Source organism: Sarcophilus harrisii, chromosome 2, assembly GCF_902635505.1.
Source record: "Sarcophilus harrisii chromosome 2, mSarHar1.11, whole genome shotgun sequence".
NCBI lineage: Eukaryota > Metazoa > Chordata > Mammalia > Dasyuromorphia > Dasyuridae > Sarcophilus > Sarcophilus harrisii.
In genome coordinates, this window is record NC_045427.1 from 555,514,420 (window position 1) to 555,535,933 (window position 21,514).

The 21,514-nt window shown below is 37.8% G+C and overlaps 2 protein-coding genes, 1 long non-coding RNA gene and 1 other non-coding gene across 4 annotated transcripts in view; 1 reads left to right on the top strand and 3 right to left on the bottom strand.

Moving 5' to 3' along the window:
• The window catches only part of FSD2 (fibronectin type III and SPRY domain containing 2), a 73,134-nt gene extending 69,251 nt beyond the window's left edge, over nt 1-3,883 (top strand). Inside the window, exon 13 of the mRNA XM_012541662.2 lies at nt 3,291-3,883. Coding sequence (XP_012397116.1) covers nt 3,291-3,543 — 253 coding nt within the window. The 3' untranslated portion in view covers nt 3,544-3,883. The remainder of the gene's footprint in view (nt 1-3,290) is intronic.
• A 4,096-nt stretch (nt 3,884-7,979) lies between these two features.
• Nucleotides 7,980-12,182, bottom strand: LOC116421879 (general transcription factor II-I repeat domain-containing protein 2-like). Its single transcript, XM_031955685.1, has 2 exons — nt 11,235-12,182; nt 7,980-9,430 (listed from the first exon to the last, which is right to left on the bottom strand). Exon 1 carries the CDS (start codon nt 12,148-12,150, stop codon nt 11,242-11,244), a length of 909 nt encoding a protein of 302 aa, XP_031811545.1. The 5' UTR covers nt 12,151-12,182; the 3' UTR covers nt 7,980-9,430; nt 11,235-11,241.
• Nucleotides 12,183-13,033: 851 nt separating this feature from the next.
• LOC100934908 lies at nt 13,034-18,784 on the bottom strand. The gene is made up of 4 exons (XR_002769415.2): nt 18,528-18,784; nt 15,393-15,512; nt 13,438-13,598; nt 13,034-13,045 (listed from the first exon to the last, which is right to left on the bottom strand). It is a non-coding gene; the product is annotated as an uncharacterized LOC100934908 (long non-coding RNA).
• On the bottom strand, nt 15,130-15,262 carry LOC111719168. The gene has a single exon (XR_002769425.1).
• Nucleotides 18,785-21,514: the final 2,730 nt, after the last annotated feature.

A 21,514-nucleotide genomic window follows, 5' to 3' on the forward strand; every position in this document is an offset into this window, starting at 1 on the left:
AAACCAGGAAAAACAAAAACAAAAAACCAAGACCCCTGGAAATTACTTACCTATTTAGGTAATTACCATTTAAGCTTCACTTTGTCTTGTAATGCTGGAGAAACTGAGGCAAGATAGAGATTATAGAATTTTTAATATTTTATTTGAGAGGGAGAGATTGTGTTGGGAGCAAAACAGGATCCCTCCAGGGCTCCTCCAGGACTGAAAAAAGACTCTTGTCTCAAAGAATCCAGCAAGGAGTGAAGAATTCCAGGGGTTCTTATAGGGCTCCAGCAGATCAAGGAAACAAAAGCAGGGTGGGGTTAGAACTCTGGTAAGCGAACTTCCAGAAATGGACCATAATTCAGTTCTGACAATTTTGGGGGAAAGATCATAAATCCTGATAACTTAGGAGACTAGGAGCCAGAAGGTCCTGCCACCTTCATTTTATGGCTCTATGGAATGCTAGTAGTCAGGACTAGTTATCTCTGTCTTAATTTACATCAGTTCTAATGGTCAGGAAGGGGGGGGTTGCCATTGAGGCAGAAGAATTCAGGGAAACTGAGGCAGAAGAATTAAAGGAAACTGGCATAACAGACTGTGTTGAGAACACACATATTTTAATTTCTTCTTCCTAGTATGGGTGTGTCTGTGTACATGTGTGTGTTACACTGTGGCTCTTTTTGATTTGTAGTCAGGGACAGAAATTTCTTTCCCTAGATACTCTAGGCTAGTGTCACACTACTCCAACAAAACAAGTCTGGGTAAATTCCCATGGTACAAAATTTCCAAGAGTCATTCTTGCACCCAAGACTTCCACTTATAAAATTGTAAAAAAGGCCAGCTTCATTTGACTATCAGGAAAATGTCTAATTGCTTTTCTAAGTAAGTCTGACCTTGCCTGGGACCTCACTGGCTTTGAGGATCCTTTCTGATCTGCATTATTCTCACAAATTGTTACTTTTCACTGTTCTTCAAGGGATTAGTGTTATAACTCTAATTGCATTTTTTGTCCAAGCAGATAGAGTAAGTCTTTTTCCCCACAAAACATATTCAGTAAGTATAGAGCTGAAATTTCCACTGTATTGGAAATCCAATTTGAGTGTTCTATGGATTACTGTGCCCAGAGCCAGATTACAAAAACTATCTCCAGAAATGAGACTGAAAACAGAATGGTAGGTAGGAATATTTGACTCTTTAGAATAGATAACAAAATTATTTAAATATGAATGGGAAAGCCTCATCTATTCAGATTCCTAGACTTCTGCTTTTTTATCTGAACCAAAGGTGACCCAGGCTAAAATCCAGGAAAGAGGAGTTTGCTGAGTGTAGAAAGATCATCAGACCCCTCAAGTCCAGTAGTTATTATTCTAACAACTTCCTAGCTTTTAAATCAGTATCTCTGATCGTTCCAATCTGCTTAATTCAGCTGGTCTGGGCAATATTTTAGCAACCTTTTCCCATACAACACAACTCTCAAGTTTTCCATCACACATCAAGAGAAATATAGAGCTCTCTTAATAGTCCATGGCAGAGATATATGGTAGATGAGGGGATGGAGACAATGGCACCCCCAAAAATGACATTTTTTAAAGTCCTGTTTTACAGAAGAAATAGACCAAGAGAGTTATAATAGTTATAATTCATAACTGAATTTATAAAAGTGATTAAAGTTTGTATGGGACAATAAACCCAAATTAAAATCAGAGACTCTCAAAGTAAGAAAAGCAAAAAGGGGCTTATGATCTCAAGAGATAGGGCAACTCCCTTCTGACAAAAGAATTTGTCAGTAAAGGAGTACAAAGCACAAACTGCAAAACACAAGAGCAAATAGGGCCCTGAAGGCAGAAGCCCCATTACCACCTGGCCTTTTTTCCCATTTTTGGGGGAGTCTTGGGTTTACATTTAAAACAAGTAAATCTATCCCAGAAACAAAAGACTAAATTGCCTTTAAAAGAAGTACTTAAATGCTAATTAAGAGCTGGGGGGGGGGGGGTAGGGGGGGAAGGAAGGAGAGGACTATTCATTGGAGACCATCAGAACACCTGCTGCTTTTTAGCTATCGCTCAACTTGTTATTGTCGTTTCCAGTTATAATTAGGGTATAAGGTAGAAGCCACATCTTTATGAGTCTTCAATTTATTCAATACAAGATGAAACATAGGATACAAAAGGTTAAATTTAATGCCTGGCCTACCCACACTGGATCAGGGGTATGGTTGTTGAATGAAAGATTAGAACAAACTGGGAAGAACAACAAAAAGCAGGGATGGGGTTGAAATGAAGAGAGAAATGGGAGGCAGCCTGGTAGGATTAATTCTGGAGTGCAAAGACCTGGATTAGAATCCTGACTTGGATACTTAAAACCTTAGGTAAATCTCTTTAAAAACTTAAGAACCCAGGTCCCTCTAAATATAGCTCTTTCCACTCCACCAGGAAGCCTCTTACTAGAGATTTCTTTGGGGTCCCACCACATCCTGACTTAACTAGCTTTTGTGAGGTACAGGACAGGTAGCAGTGGCTGGCCTAAGAGTCTTCATTCTAAGGACTGTTGCTCTTCTCACTAAGAGAAATCATTCTCACAACCTAGTCATTTAGCTCCTTGGAACTGCTAGGATTCTTGGGGGGAGAAGCAGCTCAGCACAAGGAAGCAGCGGTGTGCTGTGATACTAGCAGAGTGTCTAAAAGGTGAACCACAGAATTTCAGTGCAGTCACTGTGGCTTAGAGCACACAGGGCAAGTTATTCACTCAATCAGTTATTGAACTAACCAAAGTTCAAGATTTTTCTGTAAAATAAAAGGTGCTAGAGATAGGGGAAAATAACCTCTCTAGAAGTAAGATTTCCCATTTCTTTGGGCAAATAACTTCTTTTTAAACCAAAAACACCTAATTATATTGTTGAGTATTTACAAGCATTTTGAAGTTCTTTATACTGTCATGTTAATTCTGAATTTCTTTTATTACAAAGCACACTTTTTCAACCAAATACTATAAGTTCCCTAAATTTATGTTTTATAAGCTTCCTACAGGAATTTTAATGTAAAATGAGCTTCAGGAAAACACTATATTGAGTTTCTTAGGTGGAATGATTTACCCAGCACAAAACAAATTTGAAATGAGTCTCTTGAGTCAAGGGCTGAGAGAAGACACAGCTTGGAAAAATATATAAGCTTGGAAACAACAAATTACTTTGGTATTCATTTAATGAAGGAAATGTTATAAAAATGTTAATAAAATCAGAAATATAAAATGTTATGTGCAATAGCAAAGCCACGAGTTTTGTGAAGCTTTATTTGTTTTCAACTTTTTAGGCATAAATATGAATTTCTGCACAACGGGGTTACTCCAGAGATCCAGATTACAGTTCCCCCAAAGAAGATTGGAATCCTACTTGACTATGACAGCTCTAGATTATCTTTTTTTAATGTGGATATTGCACAACATCTTTATACATTCGGCTATCCGCTGCAACATTTTGTGCAACCCTGTTTTTCTTTAGAAAAGCCTGGATTGTTAAAAGTTTGTAATGGAATTTCAATGCCAAAGTTTGTCACACTCTTCTAGACCAGAATGGTGTCTAACAGTGGGCTTAATTCTAGGATTAAAAAAGTGAAGTTGACAAAAAATGCTCCTTGATGTGTCCTCCCCCCAATTTCCCCTTTTGTATTCCCCCCCCCATCTTTGCTTCTTGGCCTTCACCCCCAAAACAAGTACAGATGCACTTATGCTGGTCAGGCCTCTGTAGTAAGATGGAATAAAAGAATCAGATATAACCATTTCTGTTAAAGTTTTGAAAAAATTATGCAAACATTACTCATAAAGTTAAAGCTGGAAAGGATCTTGGGGGAAACTGATGGCTACAGAAGTAGTGACTTCTCTAAGGTAACACAGACTTCTTCCAGGACATAGATGGTATTATGCTCCTAAGAGAATCTAAAATGAATCTCTAACAAATTTCAGGTCCAGGGGAGTGAGACATTGTGGGAACTCCTTGGGAATCTTCAATCATATCAATTAGTTGGCTCAGCTATTAGAGTACAATAGAACATGTCACAATTTGATTGCTCTTCCTCCACCCTTACCCCCAACTTTTAGCAACTTTTCAAATATGATCAAGTTTGGATAGCGTATTTTGCATAAGATAATTTGGGATAGCATGAGGAATAAAACACAACTAAAACAGTTCTAGCAGCTCTTAATGTGATGCTTAAGAGTTGAGGCTTGAGGATACATACCTCAATTGAGAAATGACTAAAGCTGTAGTTATGATTGTAATGGATTACTATATTATAATGAAAAAGGCTGAATTCAGAAAATATGGGATTTACACAAACTGATACAAAGAGAAACAGAATGTAGCATGCAGAAATAGCAATACTATATGAAGAATTATGAATGACTCAGCTTTTCTCTGCAATATAATGATCCAAGACAATCCCAAAGGACTAATGATGAAGCATACTATCTAACTCCAGTGGAAGAACTAATATTGTTTGAATACAGACTGAAAAATGCTATTTTTCACTTTCTTTTGAGTCTTCTTGCAAAAAATGATTAATTTGGAAATATTTTACATGATTGCACATGTATAACCTATATCTGCTTATGGTCTTAGAGGGTAGAACAGAATTTGGAACTCAAAACTGTTAATATATATTTAAAAAACAACAACTTACACACTGTACCTAAAATGAGAAGACAGAAAATTATAAAAAATGCCTGAAACAGCTAGGTGGTGCAGTGGATAGAGGACCAGCCCTGAAGTCAGGAGGACCAGAGTTCAAATTTGGCCTCACACTTAACACTTCCTATTTGTGTGACCCTGGGCAAGTCACTTAACCCCAAATGTCTCAGCAATTAAAAAAAAAGAAAAGAAAATGGCAAGGCTTTCATGTCATTTCTGGACCATTTCCAAACCATGCTACCACTCATATATACATCTTTCTCTTTTCTAACTTCCCTTTGTGTTGCCTTCCTCTAATAGAAAGTAAGCATCTTGATGACAGTCTGTCTTGACGGTTTGTATTTGAATCCCTAGTGTTTAACACATAATGCTTAATAAATGCTTTCTTATTCAATTTGGAGAGAGATCATTGTGTACAGGGAAGAGCTTCAGAGGAGAAGCAGGATTCGATTTTGACCTAAGTATCAAATTACATGGTTATCCCATAAACAAACATTCAAAGGATAGTGATTATGTTCCTATCTTCTTTTTTTAAAATTATAGCTTTTTATTTACAAGTTATATGCATGGGTAATTTTACAGCATTGACAATTCCCAAACCTTTTGCTCCAATTTTTCCCTTCTTTCCCCCCGCCCCCTCCCCCAGATGGCAGGATGACCAGTACATGTTAAATATATTAAAGTACAAAATAAACACAAATATGTTCCTATCTTCTGAAAAAAATAGAAGGGAAACAAATTTATGGGATCAAGAGAAAAATGAGCAAACAGGGAAAAGTTGGGTTTCTGGGTACTTAGCAAGTTTGAAGAACTTAATCTGGGGTACATATATTTCCTGAACTATGAGTAAAAATTTCAGAATGAGATAAAAGTTATTGTTATATCATACATCATAAATGAATTTATAAAAGTGGACTCATATATATAGCCAAACTATACTGTTTGTGTATGGGATATTCTTGTATTTTAAAACTCTTCCCCTTGGCTCCTGGTACAATGATCCTTCTTGAGGACTTATTACAGGAGAACTACTGCCAAGGCTTCTAATCTACTTTATCTTTAATATACCCTTCATACTATGAGATTGATCATAATAAGACGGTTTGTCTTATTTCTTCCCTTCTCAAAAGGCTAGGGGTTCTCTTAAGTGTCTCTACTTTCTTAGAGAATAAGTCTTAACATCATACTCCATCTTAGTTTTTATATATTGGGGGTTTTATTATCTTTATAAATATATTACACATTCCCACTTCCAGGTCTTAGTTCACACCAACAGTTCACATTTACAAAACACGCAGCCTTCAAACTGTGAGATAAGCACTGCAAGATTATCTCTATTTATAGAGTGGTAAATCAATGGAATAGGTTAGATACACATGACAAAATAATCAATGATTACAGTAATCTACTATTTGATAAACCCCAAGACTACAGTTTCTGGGACAAGAATTCAGTATTTGACAAAAATTGCTGAGAAAACTGGAAGATAGCATATCAAACTCAGCATATACCCATTCCACCCCATACCAAAATAAAAAGTCAAAATGGATACATGATTTAGGTGTAAAGGGTGATACCTTAAGCAAAGTAGAAGAGCAAGAGATAGTTTACTTATATCTTTGGAGAAGGGAGGCATTTATGGCCAAAGAAGAACTAGAAAACATCATGAAATGCAAAATGGATAACTTTAATTACATTAAAAAGTTTTTGCACAAACAAAACCAATGCAGCCAAGATTAGAAGGGAGACAGGAAGGAGTAATTTTTTTAGTCAGTATTTTTGATAAAGGTCTCATTTCTAAAATAAAGAACTGAGTCATTTCCCAATTACCACCAAATGATCTAAGAATATGAACAATTTTCAAAAGAAGAAATTAAAGCCCTTTATAGTCACATGAAAAAAATGCTCTAAATCACTATTAGAGAAATACAATTAAAACAACTCTGAGGTGTACTCTCTCACACCTATCAGATTGGCTGAAATGACAAAGAAAATAATAAATGTTGGAGGGGATGTGGGAAACTGGGACACTAATGCATTGTTGATGCAGTTGGAATTCTCAGTTCTGGAAAGTAATTTGGAAAATTAGTTGTAGTTGGAAAAGGAACTACATGTACAAAAATATTTGCAGCAGCTCTTTTCGTGATAGCAAAGAATTGGAAAAGGAGTAGATACTCATCAATTTGGGGAATGACTGAATTAAGTTTTAGTTTATGAAATTAATGTAATATTATTGTTCTATAAAAAATGCTAAATAGGTCGATTTTAGAAAGACCTAGAAAAGACCTACATAAACTGATATTGAGTAAAACAAGTAAAATCAGGAAAACAGTGTACATAGCAACGACTGCAATGATCATAGATTTTGTTCTTCTCAGGTTTCAGTGATCTAAGGCAATCTCAATACACTTTGAATAGAAAATGCCGTGTGCACCCAGGAGAGTGAATGTAAACCAACACATGCTATGTTCACTTTTTTCCTTTTGGTTTTTCCCCGATTTTTCTCTCCCAATATGATTCATGTGGAAATAAAAAAAATGTATATGTATAACCAAAAAAAAAAATGTTGTTTTACATGTAACTGGCTGGGGGAAAAATTATCTCTACTTCTTAAACAGACCAAGACAAATTAGAACTCATCAAGCCAGAACTTCATCTGCCTTTTCTCACTCTGCCTAACTCTGTTTTATCACAATTCCGATCTAGGCTATAACTATAACAACTCCTTCTCTCTAGACTCCTTATCAGGTCCACTACTAATTCTATCATTCTGACCACTAATAATCATTGCTAGCCAAAACCATCTAGCCCATGAACCCTTGACACGAAAAAAAATCTACCTAACCACACTTATTATTCTCCAACTATCCTTAATTACAGCTTTCACCTCATCTGAGCTCATCATATTCTATATCTTATTCGAGACTACTTTAATCCCCACCCTCATCATCATCACAGGATGAGGCAGCCAAAACAAATGACTCAATGCAGGATTATATTTCCTCTTCTATACACTAACTGGGTCCCTCCCTCTTTTAGTAGCACTATTGTACCTACACAACAACCTAGGTTCCCTTCACATACTAACCATATCACTTGTCTCACCCACCCTAGATGCCTCTATATCAACCTCCCTACTCTGATATGCCTGCATAACAGCATTCATAGTAAAAATACCACTATATGGCCTCCACCTTTGACTGCCAAAAGCACATGTGGAGGCCCCTATTGCAGGCTCCATAGTCTTACCCGCCAATCTACTAAAACTAGTAGCTTTGACTAACAATCCCACTCAAAACATTTTTCTATTTCCTCCTCTTTATCTCTGTCAGACATTTTCAAGATCCAGCTGAAATGGTTTGCATAAAGCCTTCCCTGGTTACCCCAGTCCTTGATCTTTTCTCTGAGACATTTCTAAGTAGACTATATTGTTATTTTTGAGCTTTTTTCCTCCTCATCGAACAAGTCAGGTGGATTGGCCCATGATAAACTTCTCTAGCACAATATCATATATACAGTAGCTGCTCAACATCTGGTGAATGATAGAAAGTTCATAGGGGCCATTAGTTGGATTTATGGATAGAATGATGGGCCTGGAGTCAGAAAGACTGAGTTCAAATCTCATCTTCCTGAATTTAAATCTGGCCTCAGATCCTGTGCAATCCCTTAGGCCTATTTGCCTCAGGTTTCTCATTTGTAAAATGAGCTGGAGGAGAAAATGGCAAACCATTTCAGTATGTCTGCCAAGAAAGGTCCCACTGAGGTCAAAGAGTCAGACACCGAAACAACAAAGAATACATTGCAGTCGATGTCTTTTCTGAGAGTTGAGTGTAGCTCTTCTCAAGTCAGTTAATGGGGAGCCAATAGACGGGAATTTCTGGCAAAAGGAAGATCGAGGGGAATCAAAATGCAACAGAAACTTGTTAACAGCATATAAGTTGGTCATTTATGAAAGGCTTAATGTTGTCTGCCTCTGCATGAGGATGTGTGACTGCTTTGGAAATCACTGATCTACTATTCTCACCACTACTCCATTGTAGTGAGATTCATTTGTCAATAAATGCTATTCTAAGCAGCTTTATTTCTACTTATTGTTTCAGTTTCCAATGGTAAATTTAAAAACTTGGCAGTCAACTTTAAGCTATGCATGTATATTAGTTATAAAACTGTTATATGAACTAAATTGAAACTAGAATGATTATACAGTAGCCAAATGAATGTTATGCATCTCAACTTGTCTATATTCTAATCTCATCACCAAATCTATCACATTCAATATATGCCTCACTTAAAATTTCCCATCATTTTCAGCAATTATTGAACATGACAAAAAAGAATAAAACAACTTTATGTTTTGAAAAGTCCCATCTACTGGAAAAACAGTAGCTTCTAATCTAATATTAATTCATGAATTACCAATTTATCCAATTTGGTGGGTTTATTTCCAGAACAAAAAATGTTAAGCAAATATAGTGAAGACACTGCTCAAAATTCTATGACTTCCTAAGACAGAAGAAGCCAGATGCTAAGATTTTAAATAAAATTTTATTTGTCTTAAGGTAATGATACTTGAAAAAGAAAAATGCACATCAGGATGATTCAAGTTACCTTTCTTTTCTTCATCAGTAAGGCATATTAATTACTGTTTCCACATATCCTTTCTACCAAACATTAAGAAATATGCCTGGTCCACTCTTTCAATACAGGGGTATTGTTCACATTGCTGCTTTCCATCAAGAAGTCACACCCAATCACCTTTATATGAGCCTGTTGGGGGAAAAATAGCCAAGCAATTACACAGAGAAGCTGCCGAATGAATAACAAAGATTTCTTACAGAAACATAACAACTGAAGAGTTAGCTGTAAAAGAAAAGGAAATATCAAAAGCTTTCAGTTTCTTAACTGGTTTTATTTCTAACTTGTTATGTAGTTCCCAGCAATTTATCCAAGGGATGTAAGCTTTGTATTTCAGGACAAAGAATGAATTAGTATAGGCCTAATATCATTGATTGCATCATGAAATTATTGGAAAGGATTTTTTTTTTTTTTTTTAAACTGAATGGGATTGAAAAGTCATATCATGTAAAAAGCTAGATAACAATTCTAGTAGAATTAAGAGTGATTCATTAGAATTGTTACACAAATGACATTTTTTTCTGCTGATATACAAGCCCTTAAATATATCCATTAAAGTTTTTGAAAATACAGGTTTTTATTAACATTGAGTAAAGGCTTAAAAAGTACCTGGCTAGAAAGATAACATTTTTAACAATATATCACAATCAAAGAAATACTAAATTTAAGGGTCCTTTAAAAAGTAAAGGACTTTTTGACTTATCTCCTCTTCTTCCACATGCCTATACCCTTGAAAAAGGATTCCAGCAAGGATCCTAAACAACCCAGAACAAACAAAACTGAACTTCTCTTTCTGCCAATACTTTCTTCTCACTATAATCAAGAGGTCTGAGTGGTAGAGAGAGCACTGGACAGGACTTAAGAGTCAGGAAAATGATTGGAAGACTGTTACTAGAGTTTAGTTAAGAGGCAATGACAGCCTGAAGCAGGAGAGTCAAATGTTATGGAGGTGGGCAATGAAGATTTGGCAACTGAATATATATTTGCAATGATAGAGAATGAAAAGTCAGGAGTAGAGTTTTGGAAGTTTTGGAACTGGGTGACAAAGGATGGTAACTTTCCCCTCCGTAGTCCCCCCAAAACGGGGGAAAAAAAAAGGTCAGAAAAATTGGGGATAGAGGCACATTTTAAATGCTTGCTCTGTGCCAGGCACTGTGCTAAGTGCTTTACAAATATTGTATCTAATTTGATGAAGGGGAGAGATAAGGAAATATACCTATGTTCCATCCAATTAAGAGATATTCAACAGTACACCTAGGGCTCAGAGACTAAAAGGTTGTAGGGAATCACTTGCATAGGGATTAACAGCCACTTGGGAATAGATGAGGTCACCAAGTGAAAGAAGCATCTGATTCCAGATTCTATCCTTTCCTACACACAGTATAGAGATGAAAGTCCAGAATACAGCAATTAGATAGAGGATGAGCCAGCAAAGGAGAGGTGATAGACCATTCACACCTATCAGATTGGCTAATATGACAGAAAGTGTTGAATATTGTTAAGGATATGGAAAAATTGGGACATGAATGCACTGTTGGTGGAGTTGTGAGCTGATCCAATCATTCTGAAAAGCAACTATGACACAAAATTGTGCATACTCTTTGATGTAGCAATAACACAGTTAGGTCGACAGTCCAAAAAACATCCAAAGAAGGGTTAAGGTCCTATTTATACAAAACCATTTATACTAGCTCTTTTTGTGCCTAAGAATTGGAAATCAACGAGATGCCCATCAATTAGAGCAGGGGTCCTCAAACTTTTTAAATAAGGGGCCAGTTCACTGTCCCTCAGACTGTTAGAGGGCTGGACTAGAGTAAAAACTAAAACTTTGAACAAATTCCTATGCACGCTGCATGTATCTTATTTTGAAGTGAAGAAACTAAATGGGAACAAATACAATATTTAAAATGAAGTAAAGTTAAATCTACAAACTTACCAATATTTCAATGGGAACTATGGGCCTGCTTCTGACTAATGAGATGGTCAATGTCTGGTTCCATATTTGTCACCGCTAGTCGTAACAAGGGATGCAGGTTTGCATCCGTTAGTCTTGATCTGGTTGGAGATTTCAAATGTTTCATTCTAGAAAAAGTGTTTTCACAGAAATAAGTGCTGCCAAAGATGGTTGCCATTTTGAGTGCATGGTTCCTGAGATGAGGATATGTCTCAGAGGGGAGAGATGCATAGAAATTATGAAGGCTGCTTGACTTGAATGCGTCTTTCAGAGAGTCACAATTCTGCAGTTCAGCCAGTTCCATTTGGTAAATTGTATCCACATTTTCAATGTCAACAGAAAATGGGTTACGGAAAAGCTGTATATCCTGTTCATGGAGATGAAGCTCTTTAAATCTAAACTGGAACTCCTTTTGCAAATTTTCCAGTGAATCCACACATGTTTTGTTTGGGAATGCAATCAGCGGTTTTTCTGCTAACAGATTTTGAGTTGTGGGGAGATGGCAGAAGTTTTCTTCCTTCACTTGTTTGATGAGGAGGCCTAATTTTACTTCAAATGCTTTGACATGTGATTGCATATCACAGATGAGCTTCCCCTTTTCTTGAAGTTGCATATTGAAATTGTTGAGTAGCTCTGTTACATCTGTCAGAAAGGCAAGGTGCCATTTCCATTCTGCATCATTGAGCTCTGGTATTTCTTTGTTTTTTGAAAGCAGAAAAGTTGTAATCTGTGGAAGTAAGTCATAGAAACGTTTCAAAACTCTCCCTCGACTCAGCCAATGGATTTCTGTGTGAACATCTCCATATTCAACATTTAGCTCAGACAGAAATCCCTGAAATTGTCTGTGATTTAGTGCATTAGCTCTAATGAAGTTAACACAAGATACCACAATTTTCATAACAGAGTTCCACTTCAATGATTTACTACACAGCGCTTGATGGTGGATGAGGCAGTGTATGGCTATTGGATGAGAATGGTTATGTTTGTCCATCTCCTGGTTAATGCAAGCAATTACTCCTTTCTTAGACCCCACCATGCTAGGAACACCATTAGTTGTCACGCTGACTAGTTTAGCCCAGTCCAGCTCTAAACCATTCATAGTTTGGCAGACCTTTTCATAGATATCCTCTCCTGTAGTTGTTCCTTTGATGCTTTGCAGTGCAGCAAGCTCTTCTATGACTTCAAAATAATCATTCGTCCCACGAATAAAAATTAGAAGTTGTGCAGAATCACGAACATCATTGCTTTCATAGAGTGCCAAGGAAAAATATGAAATTTTTTTTAAGGAGTTTTGCAAATGCTGATGCAGATTGTCTCCCATTTCTTTAATCCTCCGTGTAATTGTAGGTCCTGAAAGACTCACTGTACTAAATAAATCGGCCTTCTCTGGACATATCTCTTTGGCAACAGAAAGAAGGCATTCTTTAACAAATTCTCCCTCCATGAATGGTCTGCCAGTGCGTGCTATTAGCTTGGCAACTTGGAAACTTGCTCGCAGTGATGAAATATTTAGCTGCTTCTGCTTCACAAAAGTATTTTGATGAGCTGTCAATGTATTTTTCAGTTTTAATATTTTATCTTTTCTCACTTCTCCAACCAAACAATCATATTTATCTTTATGTTGTGTTTCATAGTGTCGACGCAAATTATATATTTTGAACACAGACACTATATTCTGGCATATCAGACATACAGCTCTTTCCTTGTATTGCATGAAAAAGTAATCATAAGTCCACTGTTCTTTGAATATCCTACACTCCGAGTCAATTTTTCTTTTTCTTGACATCATCATCCTAGGGATTCCAAAGTGCTATTAGTAAAATACATACATACATATACACACATATACATATACATATATAGCGCTACAAAAACAATATACCAGCAATAAAAGCCCACACAGAGACATACAGACTGCAATGCCCAACTTCCTCCAAGCTGTCTCTGCGCTGTGATGCCTCCATTTCCCACATCTCTCTCCCGCTCTTCGCACTCCCGCTTCTGACCTTCACTTCTGCAATGAATTCCCCCTGCAGTGGCCGTGACATGCGCAGCATGCATTGTACATCCCGCGCCTGTCTGTTGTGGTGGCTGCCGTTACTGTACAAGGCCGCAGGCTATCAGTTCTCCGTCTTCTGCATCTCTCTCCCTTCCCCACACCACACACCCCAGCCTGGAAACTCACCTCACCTCGCTATTGCCTCACACTCTGTCTCAGAGCCTCAGCCCAGTGCTGGAAGTATGCGTTGCTAATGCAAGTTTAGGTCGAACATCATTTCCAGTCTGATTTTGCCATAACCCAGCGGGCTGCATAAACGTCCTCAGCGGGCCGTAGTTTGAGGACCCCTGCATTAGAGAATGGTTAAACAAACTGTGGTGTATGATTGCAATGGAATATTATTGTGCTGAGGGGCAGCTAGGTGGCTCAGTGGATAGAGCACCAGCCCCAAAGTCAGGAGGATGCAAGTTCAAATCTGGTCTCAAGGTATTTGACACTTCCTAGCTGTGTGACCCTAGACAAGTCACTTAACCCCAATTGCCTCAGCAAAAAAAAAAAAAAAAAAAAAATTATAAGAAGAAATATTGTGCTGTAAGAAATGATAAAGCAGGATGATTTCAGAAAAACCTGGAAAGATTTACATGAACTGATGCACAGCAAAATGAACAGAAACATTAGAACACTGTACACAGTAATAGTCAATGAAGATATTAACTATTTTCATCAATACAATGATCCAAGATAACCCCAAAGGACTAATGATAAAGCATACTATCTAATTCCAGAGAAAGACCAGATATTTATTGAATTCAGATTGAAGCATCCTATTTTTTACTTTCTTTTGTTTTTTAAAATATTAAGCATTGTTGTATTTGTACTTTTTTTGCTTACATCTCAAGGATGAGGAAGTGAAAAAGGATAGAACTTGTAACTCAAAACTTTAAATGGAAATGTTTAGGAAAGAAAACAATGATGGGAGCAAGCTGCTCCAGCAAGATAAGATAGGATCAAGGGTTGATTTAAAAAATTGGTTTCAATGAAGTGAAGGATCACCTCATTAACAAAAACTGGAATAAATGAAGAAATAGTGGGATATAATGTCAAGATTTTCAGATATAAAGAAGATGAAGTTTATGGTGAAGGGCTTCTATTTTCTCAGTAAGCATAATGCAAGGTTCTCAGTGAGAGGAAGTTTGGAACAATCTCTGGGCAGAATATGATATAGAATTAGGGAAGAGTAAAAGTATTGCTGCTATAGTGACATGATTTTCTTGCTGATAGCAGTTGAATAATATTAACTAGCTCCTTACAGAAGCAGCAGGGTAGGAGTGGAAGTGAAGGATGCTAGGAATGATACTGGGTAGGCACATGATAAGGCATGAGAAATGACACTATATTAGAACAAGAGATCTGAAAGAAGACAGTATGAAGTTGAACTAGTTAATTACACTTTAAAATGTGAAGGGAAGAAAGTAAAATCACAACATAAGTAAATGGTGGTCCCAGGAAAGATGAAGGATAGATGCAAAACTGAATTTTTTAAGTTTCCTAGCTGTTGATTGAAATCTATTGAGTACATTACTGATCTCTCAGCTACTGAGGTTTATAATCTTGGAATCACTGGCATTACCTTATTTTCCATATCCACTCTGGGTATGTTGAATTTAAAACACTGATGAACATCCAGGAGGAAAGCCCAATAGGGAACTGGTGATTTGTTTGGAGATACTGCAACAACAGTTATAGCCACTCCAGGAAAAAGTAAAGCCTACCTTCCTGGCCAATTCCACAATGACACATCACTGTAGGAGTTATAACTCCAAGAATCTAATGGGCTGGAGTCATGTTATAATGTCAGAATATGGTTAATTTTACATTTGCTGTTGGTTGATGAAGTAGGACCTTAAGTCATCTTCAAAGGCAGGGCCTGTTCTCACAACCTTTTCATTTAGGAGGCTCGTATCAGAAGAGTCAGCATGACTTCAATGACTCCACTTTCTTAGGCCTCCAGGACATTCAAATCCTGAATCAAAGCATTTTTCCCTTTGGAAGGTCAGAATATTCAGATCAGAATAGACCAACTCTCTTACTTTCAGAAATTCAAGCTCACATTGGAATCTTATAAGTCTCTGGATACTTACTTCATTCCAATTAATAGCTGCTCAATCAATGCACTATATCCAAGTAGCAGATGAACTCATTATCTGAGAATAAGCCCCCAGACAGCAGGTATTTCCTCTGTTGGCTATAAGTGAAAAGTCCTGGAAAGAATGAAACAATTTACTGGACATAAAAACTTTTATCAATTTTGTTAATTTCAGTCAAATAGCCCTGCTTCTCCCTTAGATTTGTGCTGGTTTGTTGCTTCTATTTAAATTATTTCCCAAAACTTTATCAGCTACTCTCTTATTTCTCCCCCTCCTGGCCAAATGAAGCAATACTAATACAAGAATAATTGCTGCTAGTTTTCAGCTTCCAATCTACTTTTATTTGCTTAATTCTATACCAAAAACTTGAGTTTTTGTGGTTTCCTTTGTTCACACTGCTAAAGCCTAATAATGAGGCTTTTCTCAAAGGCAAATTGGTCTTTCTCCAAGAGTTTTTATAAGTTCAAAAAGGGACTAGTGACACAAAAAACTTAAGGGATCAATGCCAAACAACATGTGCAACAGGAAAGCACCAGTCCCCTAAGAATTTTCAAATTATATACTTTTGAAGAACAAGAAATGACATCCTGAATAACTAAATTCGATATAGTGCAGTCCTCAAAATGCTTCACATGTAAATCTATCATTTTGAGCACCTACAAATAAAAACTATCTGGCACCCCAGCCATTCCCCTAATTCCTTCAATACTTGCCTCTGGACTTTGGGATATGTCTCATAATATAAGACTAATCTACCATTAAAAAAAAATTTCTTTCCTTATTAAAAAACAAAATTCAAGACAATAAAGAAGGAGAAAGAAACATTAAGCCATATTGAGAGAATCTCATATGAGATAGACTTGGAAAATGTAAGGTTTGTAATTTTCAATCTTACAAGACTGTATAAATGACAAAATTGTCAAATCTTTTTGAATGCCATCTTAACCTTCAACTTCACACTAACCAAAAAGTATTAGAAACAAAATGTCAAATGTAAGTAATTCCTGTCGCTCTAAAGTTATCTGTTTACAAGCACTAAATCATAAAAAAAAAAAAAAATTATCTCCTTTTCCTATGTAATTTGCATTAAGTTTTAGAAGCCTATGTAGAGAACAGCTATTGAGTTAAAAAATTAACCGAAGCTTAAAACTTTCCCAAGAAATAAAATTTAAACTCACTATCTCATAGAAAAGACAAAAGTTACAAAAAACTTTGCTCTAGCTCAACATTACTTTTCACTCAAAACCTAAATAGCCATGATGGCATCTCATGAGGTTGAGTTTTTTTTAAGGAAAAGGGAAAATTGGGAGCTACTACCCATTTACAACTGTCTTTTTTTTTTAAATTTATTTTTATTTACTTAACATTTTCCCCCAATTACATTCAAAACAATCTTTTTTCATTTGTACAACTATCTTTCAATGAAACAGATAAGCATATTTTTTTGCATGCTTAAAGCCCTAATTTGTCCACAATATTTTCTATTATTCTTCCCATGTATCAAATAGTAAAATTTTATATTTTAATGGCATATTTACTAAATTTTTTTTTTTTTACCCTTCTGGTCCATTAAAGAAAATCTAAATCTAATCTAAATAGGAGATTTGCCTAGAACTTAATAGGAATTGGGGATTATCTAGCTAATTAACTCTGCCCTTACCAAGTACAACTTTGAATGGCTCCTTATTTACTAAATGAAGGTGAGACTATTATAATGATAATAGTATGTTGTAGTATTGAAATAGGTTCAAATTGGTGTGAATAATTCCCTGATGTAACTTGAATTTACACTGTATAGTTCACTAGGCTGAAATAACTACAATTTAAATCATTCTAATTGAATTTGATTTATTTAGTTTATCTCATTTCCAGCCTAGATGTACGAATTCTTTGTTCCTAAATTTCAAAATGTAGAGTCAAAAAAAATTTTTTTTTAAATGAAATCCTCCCTTGATGATGTTATCTTAGGTGCTTGCCTACAGTAGAGATGAAGACAGTCTTTTTAATTCTAAACAAAGCAAAGCTCAAGATATAGAAGGTTGAAAAAGAAGTAAAGAACTACCCGTAAATTTTTTTATTTTATACGTTTGTAAACGAGCCAGAGATTCTGAGGTACCACTTAAAGACATGTGTAAAACATAAAAGCCATCTGACTTTTAAAAGAAACTCATACCCTGAATATAAACAACAAAAAAATTGTGTTCACTATCAGAAAAAAAAAGTCTCTTCATTAATAAATAAAACAGAAATCAGATACATAGTAAGAAATGCTACAAATATAATTTTAACTTCTGAGCCATATCCCCAGAATGGAATCTGAAGCTTTCTAAAGTATTGCAAGGACTAAAGCATATTTCATGAGTGACTCAAAATTTCGAGCCATTATATATTATATATATTATAATATATATAATATAATATATAATATATATATATTAATATACAAGGCATTACAACCCTTCCCCGCTCGGCCCCTTCCTGCTTTTTCCAAGTCTTGCAACTTGCGCTCTTCTTCCACACCTAAAGCCGCTTTGCCCACCTCACTATCTTTGCACTGGAAATCTCCAAGCCTGGAATTTCTTATCTCCTTTTATCCAATCCCATTATCCAGTACTCCAAGGTTTAGTTCCAGCCCCATGGTCCGCAGCCCTTTCCAGGTCTCGGCGCCCAACCCGCGTCCCATTTCCTTCCCTCCCCTCGGCTTGTTCCTTTGTTATTCCGAGGTAAAGCTTCTGAGGGCAGGCATCCCCCAAACTAAGCACAGAGCCTGCACCATAACGAACTATGGCTACTGCCTGAATTCCGGATTTCTTTCTAGGTCCTAGAGGGGCAAAGAACACCAGATTTTGGGTCGGAGGTAACGGGTTCAAATTTCAGTTCTGCTCTTTGCTCCCTGTTGTGACGTTGGTCCAATCAAAATCCCCGCAGGCCTCAGTTTCTCCACCCAGCCCATCCGTAGCTTGGGTTGGAGTGGTTAAAGTTCTTTCTAGCTCATTCTAGAAAGCGGATAGGCCCGTCAGGGGACAGAGGGCCCAACTTCCCCGGGAGAGCATCCAAATCTCTCCCTACCCTCCAGGAAATAGCGAACTAGGGTCGGGGCCAGCCCGGCTCTCGGCCCTTGCTACTAACCCCTGACATCCGCTCTCCCTCCGACCCCGCTCGCGTTCCCCGGCCTTCTCCGCACATCCAACAAAGGAACGGAAAACCGTCCGAAAGAGAGCCGATTCCATAAGACATTCCGCGCAGCCGCCAACGGTTTCGAACTACAGGAAAGGAAGATCCTATTTCCGGCGGAAGCGGTGCTAGCCCCAGAGAGGAAGTCCCACCCCTACGCTTTGGCGAGCGTGATGACGTAGCCCCTTTAGCGGCCGCCTGCAGAAGGCGTGCCTCTGAGTTGGAATTAGTTTTAGAGCGCTTTTCCTCCTTCATTCATTCAGAAGGTGCAGCCGAGTGTAAGCGAGTTGAGCGGAGTGAGGAGAAGGGGAAGCGGCTCGGGGACGCTGAAAGGCGCGCGAAACTTGCAGTCCTAGGAGCCGAGTTGGAATTCCGCGTCGCTGTCCCTCGCGGCTCTGGGAAGCCGGGACCGGGCTCTGGTGAGGAGAGCCTTTCATCCGTTTGGGGCAGGGCCCGCGCTGACGTCTAGATTCTGAGCCGGGAGCCGGCGCGAGATGGTAAATGCGTGACGTCACTCTCTGGGGGAAACCTGTGCCCTCTGTGTCATTTACACCTTCCCCGCGGACTGCTTACAGGCTAGGCAGCCGAGGAAAAAAAAAGCCAGGCTCCTGGCGGGCAGTAGCGGCCCCTTTCCGAGGCGGAAGCGCTCACCGACCGCTTCGCGATCCGCTTCCGGTTGGAGCCCCTTCCAGCCCAGCCTGGGAGACCCAGACTGAGAGACGGAAAAAGCACCGGCGTAGGGGTCCGGGCTCGGGGAGACGAACCCCTGCCGGCCTTAGGCTAGTCGGTGAAGCTGGACCTTCGTTGCCTTCTTACAGAAGGAGCACTTGGACCGTGACCTTTAAAATTCATTCTGATTTATACTCCGAACTTAGGATCTAGGCCTAATGCCTTTTTTGAAGTTGCAGAAACGGACTAAGTCTGTCACAAAAGCTCACACAGCCGTCTAGTGGCACGTCATTCACCCTGTAATGATCTTTCGCTGATTTCGTAAACTTTTTAATCCGTTCACTCTTCGGGAAGAAGCACTGAGAGGATGTGCGGAAGGTCCACGGAGCACTTAGGAAATGAAGCAATCTCCATTTATCAGAGTTCCTCCTAGGGTGTCTTCGAATATGTGTATTGATGGGAAATGATACATCTCCTTTCCCTTCCGCTTCATAATTATATATCAGAATTTCATGTTTGGAAAGGATTCCGGAGCTTCTGGAGTCTCAACCACGCCCGATCAAAAATCCTCCACTAAAGCATATGCAGTTTTGCCTAATCAAACCAAAATCTGCTTCTTTGACGTTTCCACCTGTTGCTCCTAATCCTACTCCCTGCCGCTAAGCAGAACAAATTTCACATCTTCCACTTGGTGGGTCCTTAAAATGCTTTAAGGACAACCTTCACACAGTGCCCCTGAGTCTTTTCTCCAGGCCATACATCAGTCCTCAGGTTAGGAGGCCCATTCCAGCTTGTCAGTTTTCTTCCTAAAACTATGCATGGAGCCATGCACAATGGTCTAGTTATAGTCAAAAGGGTGAAATGCAGTGGAACAATCACCTCCCTGGTTCTAAACACTTGTGCTTGTGGAACTGATTAAAGCCCATCCAAGCATTTTCAGTGCTTTGCGTTAAGCTACACAAACAATAAATTAAAATTTGATAAAATTTAAGTTTGTATGCTATGTCAGTATTAAATTTATTTTGTAAAATTTTTTTTTCTCATGAAGAAGAATTTAAGTTTTAGGTTGGAAAGCGGGTGCATGCCTAGTTTATGGGACATGACATTGAACTTGCCCTCTAAAACCTCCGGTTCTTTTTCATATTATCTTGTTAGCAATACCTTCCCCACCTTATATTTCTTAAGTTGAATTTAGTTTTTTCTTTAAAAAAAAAATCTAAATACAACATTGAAAATAAAGATAAACATGAATAATGATTAACATTTTAATGACATTTAAGCTAAATTTAACAAAGTTATCAGTAGAAAAAGAACTGGGGCAGTGAGGCAAGGCAGTAGATAGTGGGGAGGAGTCAGGAAGACTCCTCTTTTTGAGTTCATATCTGGTTTCAGATACTAGATATTGACCCTGGGAATCTCACTTATCCTTGTTGGCCTCAGTTTCCTCATCTGTAAAACGAACTGAAGAGGGAAATGGCAAACTGCTTTAGGATCTCTGAAGAAAATCCCAAATGGGGCCACAAAGAGTTGAAAACAAGAAAAACAATCTGTTAAAATGTATAAAGAGGGGAATTAGGAAGACCAAAGTTCAAGTTCAAAGCGCAATTTATTAATTCCTGGTTCAGTTCCCCATTTCACTGTAAAAACACATTCTAATAGAGAAGATATGAGTGGAGAAGCCCATGAATGCAGCTCACAATTCTGGAGTGCAAGTCTTGATGTCCTTGGTTCTTTCAGGAACAATTTGTACTCTTTTCTTGTGCTTCTCTGCTAACTACTCCCCTCTTGTCAATTTCTTCCTATAATTTCTCTTTCTGGCTTTTGATAGCCTTTAATGCTTCAAATCAGAGCCTCCTGGTGGGGAGTGGCTCATGAAGTAAAGCTCAAGAAATTTACCTTTCTGTCAAGCATGAATCTATCAGCTCATCTATAAATTTCCCATAATCCCTACACTAAAAAAGTTCTTATCTTTTAAATCCTGTCCTATCTTTATGGTAAGAAATTAGAAAGTAAAGGAACACTAAAGTACAGAAATGGAATTTAGCTGCTGCATGAACTCAGCTACTTCCATTGTTGACAATAAGCAGTAACAAGGACCTGCCCACACTTAAAACTCATGCAAAAGAATTTGGAGGCAGTAGCAGATTTAGCCTTCAACAGAAGAGCTACAAAGAACATTGATAATGTCATAGAATCAAAGACTCTTCAGAATTGGAATAAAAATCAAAAGACATTTGGTGTAACTTGTACCTGAGTAGAAATACAAATTCTTA

What these genes read in the sequence shown, in the direction of transcription:
- LOC116421879 (XM_031955685.1), bottom strand. Translation starts at nt 12,150, where the DNA reads ATGAAAATTGTGGTATCTTGTGTTAACTTCATTAGAGCTAATGCACTA.